A 12014-nucleotide genomic window follows, 5' to 3' on the forward strand; every position below is an offset into this window, starting at 1 on the left:
TCATTATTTAAAAGCTGAGGTTGTGCCTCAAAGGGCTCGTGATGATGGGTCCTCGCTGGCCTGGGATGGGGCAGCCGAGATGGGGACACGCTTGGTGGCAGCCGTGTGACAACGTCCCTTGGGAACATCGCACTCGATCTCTTCTCTCCCCCGGCACATGGAGCCAGCGTCCAAACCTCAAACCGGCTTCTGAGATCTCCTAAAACGGCGCTGGCACGTTCAAAGCCAAATATTTGGCCCCAGTCCTTCTTCCTAACCCTCACATCTCATCGCCAGGCTGGGGAGTGGTTTGGTGATGTCTGGAGGCCCCGGGTGGCATCTCCGGGAGACGCTGGAGGTGAAGCGGTGCCGCATCGGTGATTGTGAGTAAGGAGAAAACATGCACGGCAGCGATTTAACGTTCCCGTCTCGCCGCCTCTACCTCCCTACCCTGTTTGAAAATGAACAACTCCTCCATCCCGCTCCCCACCGTGCCGGGGGACGCTCACCCCAGCCCACCCCGCTCCCCCGCCTCCCTCGTTACTACGAGAAATTATTCCACAAATGGCAAATTATTTTGCCCCGTGGCGGCTGGGTGAGGAGGAGGGCACAAGGAAACGTGCTGAAGTATCCATTTGCTCCCCAAAATGCGCTGGACGTCCCCAGCTCGGCGAGGATGGGGTGCGGGGCTTGCAGGCACGTTCCTGGTGCGGCCCCAGCGATGGCAGGAGGGTCTGGGGCGCCAGGTGGTCGCGGGCAGCTGGATCCAGGCCCCGCTCGCCAAAAACGCGTCCCCATCAGGCGTCCTCGCCCCACCAGGGTCAGCACCAGGGGTCCCGCTCCGCTCGCCCGCGGCAGAGGCTGTCGCTGCGCTGCCAGGCGCTGTCGATGAGGCTCTGAGCGTCTTCGCATTTCTTCTTGACGGCGGCGTCCAGAACGGCCTTGTGCAGGAGGTCGACCTGAAACACACGCGACGGGTGGTCAGGACAGGGACCTGTTGAAAAACCACCTCAAAACCAGACGGGAAATTTGCCCATGTCGTACAAACGGGTGGTGGAGGGGGACGGGGCTGACACAGGTGACTCCGCACTGCCCCGCCAACCCTGGATGCCAGGGGACACGGGCTCCGAATGCCACATCCCGCGGTTGTACGGACATGGAGGAGCCTGGGCTGATCCTGCCCTGCGTGGGGGAGCTGGGGTCACCCTGCAGGGAAAAATTTGCCCAGGTCTGGAGCATCTTTGTGATGAGGAGACACTGAGAGAGCTGAGGCTGTTGAGCTGGAGAAGAGAAGCTGAGAGGGGTCTGATCAACGGATCAATATCTCAGGGTGGGTGTCAGAGGATGGACCAGACTGTTCAGTGGTGCCCAGCGCCAGGGTGAGGGGCAACGGGCACAGACTGAAGCACAGGAGGCTCCATCTGGACATGAGCAGAAACTTGTTTGCTGGGAGGTGCCAGAGCCTGGCCCAGGCTGCCCAGAGCGGGTGTGGAGTCTCCTGCTCTGAGACATTCAAACCCCCTGGGATCCTGTGTGATCTGCTCTGTGACCTGCGCTGGCAGGGCTGGGCTGGGGATCCCCAGGGGTCCTTTCAACACCAACCATCCCACGAATCTGTGATTCCTGTGACGCTGCCCCACATGCTCACCTGGTAGATGTTCCTCCATGCGACGTTCAGCGCTGAGAGGAACCTCTCCAGTTCTGTAGTGCAACTAAAATAGAGGACCCAGGAGGGCAGGAACTGCTCGCGGTCCTGAGCAAACTCCTAAACACCAAGAGAGAGTCGAGGTGTCATCGCTGTGTCTGTCCTCGGCCCCAGGCCAGCCCGAAGCGCCGCACTCACCAGGATACAGTACTCCTTGCCGGCCTCCGTGGAGACAGTGGTGATGTCCGTCAGCTCCACGGTGCCCAGCGAGCGGAAGAAGCTTGTCTGACAGTCCTCGTGGCAGGTGAAAACCTTCTCATCCGTCAGCACGAGGCAGCAGGGGACACAGGGCGAAGGGGTGACACCTTGGGGGATCACCTGGTGGGGAAAGTGAGGGGTTAGAATTTGGCACAAAGGAGACCCATCTCCACAAGGGAGATAGAATCATAGAGTCATTTTGGTTGGAAAAACCCCTCAAGATCATCAAGTCCAACCACAACCCATCCTTGGCACTGCCCCATGTCCTGAGAACCTCATGTCCGTCTGTCCAGCCCTCCAGGGATGGTGACTCCAGCACTGCCCTGGGCAGCCTGTTCCAATGCCCCACAGCCCTTTGGGGAAGAAATTGTTCCCACATCCAACCTCAACCTCCCCTGGCACAACTTGAGGCCGTTTCCTCTCGTCCTAAAGATCTCTTGGCTCAGGAGACATCTGCCTGCTCCATCCCAGCCAGACACGCCTGCTCCTGCCTGGGCTGTGCCCCAAAAAGGCTCCAGGTGAAGGAGGGGGGTGATGCACTCGTGTTCGGGGCCTGTCCCCGGCTCACCCCTTTAGAGACAGCCTGGCAGAAGTACTGCATCCAGTCCGCCATGTCCTCCTCGTTGTCGGCGCTCAGCTCCAGGGAGGGCCGGTCCGTCAGGATCACCTGGAAGGAGTGGGGCCGGTCGGTGGTGTTGGAGCGCCGGCATCCCCCGCACTGCTCGCCGCTGGGAGAGAGGGGGAGGATGGAGATCAGCGGGACAGACTGAAAACAGCCTCCGCCTGCCCTCCCCGTGCTGCACGTCGCCCCTTTTCCCCCCGGTGCTTGTTTCCCAGCTCTGACATCCCCTGTGGTTGCTCCAAGGGCGGCCTCTGTCTCTGCAGATTGTGGTAGAGCTGGAGTTGAGCGTGGTGGGTTTCACAGAATCACAGATGGTTTGGGTTGAAGGGACCTTCCCAGCTCCCCCAGCCCATGAGCAGGGACACCTTCACCAGCTCAGGGTGCTCAGAGCCCCGTCCAGCCTGGCCTGGGATGTCTCCAGGGATGGTTCATCCACCACCTCTCTGGCCAACCTGGGCCAGGCTCTCACCACCCTCAGGGCCAACAATTTCTTCCTCAAACTGACTGGATCACGATTTGCCCAGAAACACCTCCCTGGACGTCCCCAGGAGCTCCTGATCCCCAGATCCCTGCTGAACGTGGCTGCTACATCCCACCAGCCACTTACCCCATGTTGATGGAGAGCAGGGGAGTGACATCCGTGCGGTCTGGGTACTGGTACAGGATCCCGTTGCTGCCATTTGGGAAGACAAAGAGAGGTGGTAACGAGTCAGCTCAGCTCCGGTAATGGCACAAACGCCCTCTGCTTCGGTCCCAGTGCCACCCCTGCCCTGCCCTCCACCCTGGCGTTGCATTTCTGCTGCCGAGCATCCACAACTGGTGGCTTTATCCTCCCAGGTGACAAGATGGGGCCTCCCCATCTCCCAAGCAGCTCCTGGGCAGCAAACTGGTCCCAGCGCCTTCTCTGACGCGCCTCAGTCCCGACCCGCAGCCCCAGTGCCCACCTGAGCACCACGAAGCAGGTTTTCCACTGCTCCTTGCCCAGGTAGGACGTCCCCGCCTTGTAGTGCAGGACGCCGTCCTTGGTGACGGCGTTTTCAGTGGAGGTGCAGCTGTTGGTGGTGGTTCCCAGCGCCTCATCCATGGGGTCTTCCCAGTGCACGAGGCCGTAGAAACGCACGACCACGTCGCAGGCCTGCGAGAGTCAGGCGGAGAAGTCAACAGGAGGGAATCTCCTGTGAGCCTTGAGCCTCCGCCACGTGTAGCGACGGTTGCGATATCCAAACTCACCTCACACTTGGACTCCTGGGCCACAAACTTGGCGAGTGCCAGTTTCTCCATGGTGGCATCTGTGAGGATACTGGGGTACGGGGGCTCCCGGCACCCTTTGATCATGGCTGACTTCAGGGAGACCAGGAAGAACCTGAGAGGGAGGCAGAGATCTCTGATGACAGCACGGCAAACAGCCCCTCATCTCTGGGCTTCCCTTCAATGTGGGCTTTTGGTGTGCCAGACCAAAGGGTCTAGAAACCAACCTACAGACCAAATGTGATGGGGGCTGTCAAGTCTGAGCTCCAGGAAGGAGATGGTTCAGACTGGGAGGTGAACACTTATCCCCACAGAGCCCAGTATGACCATCCAGGCCCTAACGAGGTCACCTCCCTGAGCTGACAACATGCAGAGACCTGGGGACGTGCCTTGAAACTCGCTTATCCCCGCTCATCCCAAGCAACACACAGGACACGTAGTCTGCACCACCCAGAGGCTGGGAGCCTGAGGGACAGGGTGACTCCTGTGTGTATCCTGGAAGATACTTGTGTTTATCCATGCTCAAGGCACTTCCAGCTGCCTGTGGGGTTTAGCCAGTGGCATCAAACCAATCCCCACAGGATCTGTCATGAAGGGCTGTCACTGGAGTCTCCTGCATTCCCCAAATCACGCTGGGAGTCTGAGGCGCCAGCCAGAGGCCCTGCAGCCCGGGAGGAACGTGCCACGGTTCACCCATCGCTAAGAACTTACTCGGTGAGAGCCACGTCCGCAGTGTCGAGCAGGAACTGCTTCCTCCGATTAGTGCACACCAGCGTCACCGTCTGCTGATCCAGCCCGACCTGCGACACACACGAGCGGTTAGGGAAGGCCGGCAGGGGGTGAGGGGGTGGCGAGGCAAAGCAGGGCTGGACCGACTTCTGGCCCTGGGGGAGAAGCTCAGCAGTCGCTCTGCTGCCCACAAGGATAGGAGCAAGCTGGGTGCCCACAGAGGTGGCACTGGAAGGGATAACACTTTTAAGTCTCCCAGTTGCAAGGATTTGTTGGTCAAACGGGACAGAGAGCCCCCCAAAAACATCCCACCGTGATGCTCCTGACAGCCCTGTGAGCAGAGGTGAGGACAGACCCCCCTCAAGCTGCACTCACCGAAACATAGTCCAGCTCGTTATAGGAAACTGCCTCCTCCACCATGTACGGCTTCTCCGCTGCCCCTGGCACAGACACAAAAAGACGCATGAAGGGGGGAAAAGGAGCCCAGCGCTGCTTGGATTGGGGCCACCGCACAGCAGCGGTGACAGACCTGCAACTCAATCCGTGTCCCAAAATGTGTCACATCCAAATAGCTACACTCCCTTTGTTCAACCCCATCCTCTGCGGTATCCAGCAGAGGCAATTTCCAAAACACTTGCCATTTACCTAACTCTATTGTCTCCAATGGGAGCAGACGTATAGTACTGGCAAGGGCTTTTGTAGCTGTTGCGTGTACGTGGTTTTAAACAAAGTGGGATGGGTGGGAGGGCAGGCTCTGTGTTCTCCAGCACTGGAAAGCCTGACAATGAAACAAGGAGCTCAGCAGTTTAACATGTGGTTTCCTGGGGGTGTGTGGGGTGTCCGTTTTTGGGTCAGTTCCCTGAAGAGATGAAGTTTTCCCCTCCTTTATGGGGGAAGCTCTCAAGAAGCATTGCAGCTCTGAGATCCCTCGTGAAATGCTTGAAGTTTAGAAGCACGGAGGAGGACAGAGGTATATCCAGGGCTTCCAGGGGACAAATCAACCTGAGCTCCCTATGGTGGCTACAGGAGACATGAGGGTGAAGGTGGTGAGCTACGGTGCCCTAATTTATGGACAAAGGATGGATCACGCAAGGCTCCCTCCCTGCCGTGGGGATGGGATACCTTTGCGGATCAGGTACACGTAGCAATCGGTCAGCAGGACGTAGATGAGCTGCAGGTTCCCCTCCATGTGCCCTGTGCTCATTCGGATCATCTGTGTGGAGAGAGAAGAGCCCTCAGCCCGCGGGTGACGCTGGCACAGAGCCGGTCCCTTTGCGGGAGACGGGTGGTGACCACCTTACCCTGAACAACTGCTCCTCGTTCTCCCGAAAGACGTGGATCATCAGCAGGAGGAGATGGTTGTTATCCACCCTGTGAAGAGAAACCGAAGAGGATGGATGTAAACGTGCGGCTGGGGGGGTCCATGAAGGGCAACCCTCTTCGTTTTTGCACTCATCCGTGATTTAGGCACTTGTTGTCCCCCCAAGACCTCCTCGTGACTTTGTGCATCACCTTCATCCTGCAAAAGGCTGGGCTTTGCCCCCCAAACCAAGGATGAAGTGCCAGCCTGAGCTCAAGATCATTTGGAAGGTGCTCTCCCCGCTGAGCAAAGCCATCCTCACCTGAACTCGGAGGGGTGGCTCAGCTCCGAGGGGCTGCCCTGACCTTCCTCCACACCAGAGTCCTCGGCGCTGCTCGGGGACGGGCTGGGCTGCTCCTTCTTCGGCTCACAGGGAGCCTGGGGGGCGGCAAGTTCCATCTGGCTGGTTTGGGCTTCACCACTTGTCCCTCCAGACCCCTCTACTGCCCCAGCTGCTTCTCCCTCTCTGTTTTCTTCTTCTTCTTCAGGAGCCTCAGCGCTACCAGAAACATGTGGCGGTTGGCCAGGCCCTGGAGCGTCATGGTGGCCACCACCTGGTGCAGCAGCGTTTGGACTCTCGACGGTAAAGCGGTAGAAGTCCATGGGGGCTGAAATCCCCTCGCTGAAGTCGCCAGAGGACGATCCATCCGGGGTCTCCCCTGGCGTGCCGGTCCGAAAGGACTGCCCGGGGGGCTCGAGGGGGACGTTCCAGCCACCGGGGTCCAGTTGCCCGTTGAGTTTGTCCATCACCTTGCTCAGCGGCTGCCCCACGCTCTCCATGGACGTGTCCTTCATCTCGGGGATGCGGAGGGCCAGCTGGCCCAGGGCAGAACGTTCGCGACCCTCCTCCTGCCCGCCCGGGGCAGCAGGACCATCATCTCTCTGCGGGTCCTCTCTGTCACTCAGCCCATTGACGCCGCTGTCACCGCTGGCCTGCTGGGCCTCGGGCACGACGGGTGCAGGGGTGTTCACCGGCTCCTCGGGCTTCGCTTTCTTCTTCTTGCCTGTTTTTTTCTTCTTGGCTAACCTGTGTGGTGAGAGACCGAGAGAGATGTCACTCACCTGTGACTTTTGCAATGTAGAATCTCAGAATCATTTTGGTTGGAAAGGCCCCTCAAGATGATCGAGTCCAACCATAACCCACCCCAGCACTGCCCCATGTCCTGAGAACCTCATGTTCATCTGTCCAACCCTCCAGGGATGGTGACTCCAGCACTGCCCTGGGCAGCCTGTTCCAATGCCCCACAGCCCTTTGGGGAAGAAATTGTTCCCACATCCAACCTCAACCTCCCCTGGGCAACTTGAGGCCATTTCCTCTGCTCCTAGCGCTTGTTCCTGGGGAGTAGAGCCCGACCCCCCTGGCTCCAAGCTCCTTTCAGGCAGGTCAGAGATCAGAAGGTCTCCCCTCAGCTCCTGTTCTCCAGCTGAACCCCCAGGTCCCTCAGCCGCTCCATCACACTTGTGCTCCAGCCCCTCACCAGCTCCGTTCCCTTCTCTCCACTCGCTCCAGCGCCTCAAGGCCCTTCCTGGTGTGAGGGGACCAAAACTGCCCCCAGGATTCACGGTTTGGCCTCACTGTGCCCAGCACAGGGACGGTCGCTGCCCTGGCCCTGCTGGCCACACCAGTGCTGGTACCAGCCAGGATGCTGGTGGCATTTTTGGCCACCTGGGCACACACTGGCTCATGTTCAGCCGCTGTCACCAACACCCCCAGGTCCTTTTCCGCCCAGCACTTTCCAGCTGCTCTTCCCTGACCCTGGGCATGCGCTGGCTCACATTTATCATCGAGATGATGGGAAGGAAGGAGGTTTCAAGAGGAGGTGGGAATGCCTGGTGGCCAGAAGAGGGAGATGCGGGCTGGAGGCCTCTCCCGTGTAAGCGTTCAGCCTCCCATGGCACCCAAAGTGCTGCTGGGTCACCTGTTTTTGTGCAGTGAGCACAGTGCTCCCCTTTCCCTGTGTCTGCCGTGCTGGGTGCAACATAATCCCGCTCCTCCGCTTCTCCCAAAAAAAAACAGGGCGCCAGAGCCAAGCACAGGCCTGCTGGGCTGGTTTTGGGGTGTCCTTATCCCCAGGTGTGAGCAGACGGAGCCTTGAGCTCTTTGTCTGGGTTTATAGGCTCCAAGGGACCCCTGGGGATCTCCTCTGAAAGAGCCAAACACCAGCAGCTCTGCGGAGGCGTCTCCCTCAACAGGTTCGGCCACAGCAACTCAACAAGCAAGAGGAAGGATGGGAGAGCAGATCCGAGCCCCAGTGTTGCTTCAAACCTGCCACCAGCTGGAGAAAACCTAAAATAATAGCCCACAGATTCCTCTGAGCTCCCTGATACAGACTGTCAGGTGAAAGTGTCTATGCTGAGCCAGCATGTAGCTCTGAGGAACTTGCTTTGTTGACACCTACAGAGCATCAGTTGGTGTCTGGAGGCATAAAATCACTCTCTCGTGATTGTACCCCTCCTCCCCAAAAATAAGACCTACCCCAAAAATACACCCTAGCAGGATTTTTCAGGATTTTTGAGGATCCTCAAAATACAAGCCCTACTCCAAGAATAAGCTTTAGTTACAGTTCATAAAAAAAGTCAATTTAAAAAGTGTCCAGACAGCTATAAATGTAAAAAAGGCACGTTTTGGAGCAAAAATTAATATCAGACCCTGTCTTACTTTCAGGGAAACAGGATATCAAGGCTACACCACACATGCTGTCTCCCTTGGGGTAGAAGAGGTGGCACATCTGGTGACAGATGACACTTAGGGACGTGTTTCTAGCGCAGGCAGCTCAGTACCTGATGACCTCCAGCTCCGTGCAGCTCTCGGACTGGTCCGTTCCTTCGGGGGTGGCTTCCGTCTTCTCCTGAGAAGCCGTGTGCACCGGCGTGGTCTCCGTGGAGGACAAGGGCACGTCGGCTTTCTCCTCGTTGAAGGGGTTGTAGCGCTGCGTCGGGCTCTTCACCGAGGCCTTGGTGCCGTTGGCCTCGGAGGCGGTGGAGCGCGAGCAGCTCAGCGTGTCCGTGAGGTCTCCGTCTGCAAAGACAAGAAGCAAAAGCGGGGTGAACGTCAGCTCGGGCACCTGGAGCGAGTCAAATCAAGCAAAGCTGCGCGCTGGGGGCTCGGGGTGCTACGTGGTCACCGCGCAGCTCGCAGCGACCCCTTCCCGGGCACCGGCCGAGCTTCCTCGGGCTTTTTGCAAAGAGGGACGGACAGGCCAGCGCGAGACCCAGCAGCATTTTGCACCCAATGCAATTTAGACAATGTCTGGAAATAACAGCTGGGTCACCCAGGAGCCGGCAGCTGGATTAAGACGTAGAGGTGGAGTCCTTGGGAAGGAACTTGGGGGGTCTTGGGGCCACGGAGCTCCTTATCAAGGTGACAGCGAGATCACTTCTCACACTGCTGATTGTCCCCTGCGATGGGGTCTCAGGAAGACGCTGGCTTGGCTACGAGGGCAGAAACGGAACCAGCGCGCCGAGCAGCGATCCGTACGGAGCCGGCTGCTTTTCTCGGCTCACACGTGACACACGTGGGGCTGGAAGTGTGGAGAGGGGACACACAGCATTCACAGGGTGTGGGGACAGCAGGCTGCACAGACAGGTCGTAGCACAACCCGTTTGGCCCATGTTAGTCTGCAGAGGGAAAAGGAGCAGCGGAGAAGTCATGCGTGGAGTTATCCATCCCCAAAGTCACGCTTAAAGGAAGCTACCCCTGCCCTTCTCTACTCCAGCACCCTACACCAGCTAGAAAGCCCTTGCTAGGCAGGGAGGTCCCTCCTGAAGGAAACCGCAGCCCTGGCCAAGTGGTTTGGGGGCACAGGGTTTGAGCAGGAAAATGAAACTTCTTATAAAAAAATCGAATAAAGGCCGTTTTGTGATGGCTGATTTCAAAGCGCGGTTTTGTTCCCACTGAAACGCTGCCCCGCAGCACGGAGGGTGTGAAGTCCATCGAGGGAAGGAAACCAGGGAGATAACATTGACATTAACGGGAAAATAAAATGTTTAAAAGCTATTTCAGCCCTGGGCTTCTAGCCTGTATCACCAAAACGAATGTAATTTCTTTTGCCTCCTCCTTCTGTTCGGATAAAACGATCTTTGTCCAAAATACAGCATTTTACCCCAAATGCATCCACTGAAAATAGGGGACTGCCCCAACTTTCTTAATGTCTTGCTCTGTGTACAAACGGCAAGGAATCGGTCAGTAGGTAACCTGGAAGGGGTTTAGGATGAGAGCTTTGCTATGGCCGGGCTTTGCTCAGCACACGCAGCCCGGAGCATCGGTGGATCACACCGCTCTGCAACCGCAATCTGCATCGGGGAGCCCGTCACTCCTCCGAAAACCACCAGGATTTGCCCCCAGCGTCCCTCGGCTTCTCCCCGCCCGCACGGAACACCCGCGGTGACGCTGGTCACCGGGTGCTGGGTTTGGAAAGGTGGTTTGTCCTCTCTGCGTGCACCCTCCAGCTTCAGGGACACGTTAAACCATCTCTGGGAGCATCTCTGCGTGGGGGGTGAGAAAGAAGATGAGAGGGAGCGTGTTAGAGGCATCCACATGGAATCCAGGCAGAATTTCCCCAGATATTCAGGTGGTACCGGCCAAGGCAATTTGGATCCAAGGCTCCGTCCAGCTTTTAGCTGCACAGGACAGAGCGGGGCTGTATTTCCTCCAGGGTTAAAGCAGAGGGTTCTGCTCCTGTGACACACAAAGGGGCTGCGTGGGGAGGGAGGAGAATGAATTCCTCTACAACAGGCACGTGCTCTTGGCCGTAAAAGCCAGACATAGCAGACAAGTTGGTTTTAATAGTGGTAGAATAAAATTAAAAGGAAGCGTAGTGACCCAAACCGAGCACAGCGATGTGCTGCATGTTGTGGCTTCAAGAGAGAAGTTTTGATACAGGAGAGCAGCGTCCAAGGAAAACAAAACCTCCCAAATTAATCCCTGCAAAGGGCCCCAAATTAAAGAAGGGAGAATTAATTCAGCTGTCTTCCAGGGCTTTCAGGGAAATCAATGACGGTGGATCTGTTTTTCAAGCTGCGTGCTTTACCCCAAAGAGGAAATCCACAGCATCAGGTCGGCTGGCACGCTCACGGCCACTCATCCCCACCTGCCAGCTTCACATGAGGGCGATTTTGCCCTTTTTCTTTTATAACCTTGTATAAAGGCTCTTTTATCAACACACGCCATAACGTATCGAGCCACAGAGTCGCACTCGAAATTCCAGCCTCGCAGCTGTTACACCGAGCGCTGGGGCGGATGCAAAACACGGAGGTATCGTCAGAGGCTGGAAAACATCCCTCCGCTCTGGGATACACGGCTGGGAGCTGGGGAAAGCTTTGCCCGTGGTCTCATGGCTGAGACACACAATTTCCCACCTTGGGGGATCATTTCTGCTCCGTTCTGCCTTTACCGAATTCCATCCAGATGTGGGGGTTGCTGGTTAAAAGAACTGAACGGGGCAGCATGCAGCAAGCATCAGGTGGCAGCAATGCAGAGAGAAAAACCAAAAGGTTGTAACAGATGAGCGTGTCCCACCTTCCCAGTCTCTGCTGGGCATGGTCTGCATTGCTGGAAAGACATCTCCAAAATCATAATCTATAAAAACGAGGGATAAAACTCAGGATTAGAAATACAAGTAAGTGGGGAGAGGGGAAGGGGGGACAGGGGAGAGTGTGAAGGGGACCTGGGGATGGGGTGGGAAAGGAGAGCAACAAAATAATATTCCACTGGTTTCTGAAATGCATGAGAAAATAGTTCGGGAACATGGATGCAAAATGGAAACCAGCTGCACCAAAATTCCGGCTGGTGTTTGTGTTACAGGAGCTACAATGGGACCAGTGAAGGATGAAGGTCCCATTGTATTATACAAGCTGCTGGAAAGCTAAACCATAAAAATGGTCGGTGTCATCTATGGCATCAGGGATGCTCTCTGTGAAGCAATTTAAGTGTGCCTCAGTTTCCCCACTTCACACTTACCTCCCATAGATACTGTGATGTTTGTCTCATTAATGTTTGCAAAGCCAGGGGAATGAATAAAGAGAAAAACTTGCTCTCTGATCCTAAAATCCCCAGCTCCCCTACACCCCCAGCAAGATGCTCCTGTTGAAATGATGAGCAGTGAAGTATTTAATGGGGTTTAATTCCTCCAGGCTCTGACATCTCCACCGTCCTGGTCTCACAACAGGGGACA

General features: G+C 56.8%; 1 protein-coding gene across 1 annotated transcript in view; it reads right to left on the reverse strand.

Moving 5' to 3' along the window:
- Window positions 1-580: 580 nt before the first annotated feature.
- Window positions 581-12014, reverse strand: part of PLEKHM2 (pleckstrin homology and RUN domain containing M2) — a gene marked incomplete at its 5' end in the record, with an annotated part of 28133 nt that continues 16699 nt past the window's right edge. The window contains 14 exons of the mRNA XM_080358671.1: window positions 581-938; window positions 1628-1744; window positions 1823-2002; window positions 2451-2610; window positions 3112-3177; window positions 3449-3639; window positions 3735-3867; window positions 4464-4552; window positions 4857-4921; window positions 5604-5694; window positions 5783-5852; window positions 6104-6868; window positions 8623-8860; window positions 11360-11419. Of these exons, the coding sequence (XP_080214797.1) occupies window positions 801-938; window positions 1628-1744; window positions 1823-2002; window positions 2451-2610; window positions 3112-3177; window positions 3449-3639; window positions 3735-3867; window positions 4464-4552; window positions 4857-4921; window positions 5604-5694; window positions 5783-5852; window positions 6104-6868; window positions 8623-8860; window positions 11360-11419 (2363 nt within the window). The 3' untranslated portion in view covers window positions 581-800. The remainder of the gene's footprint in view (window positions 939-1627; window positions 1745-1822; window positions 2003-2450; window positions 2611-3111; window positions 3178-3448; window positions 3640-3734; window positions 3868-4463; window positions 4553-4856; window positions 4922-5603; window positions 5695-5782; window positions 5853-6103; window positions 6869-8622; window positions 8861-11359; window positions 11420-12014) is intronic.

The sequence above is a fragment of the Nesoenas mayeri genome (assembly GCF_963082525.1).
Source record: "Nesoenas mayeri genome assembly, chromosome: 24".
Taxonomy (NCBI): domain Eukaryota; kingdom Metazoa; phylum Chordata; class Aves; order Columbiformes; family Columbidae; genus Nesoenas; species Nesoenas mayeri.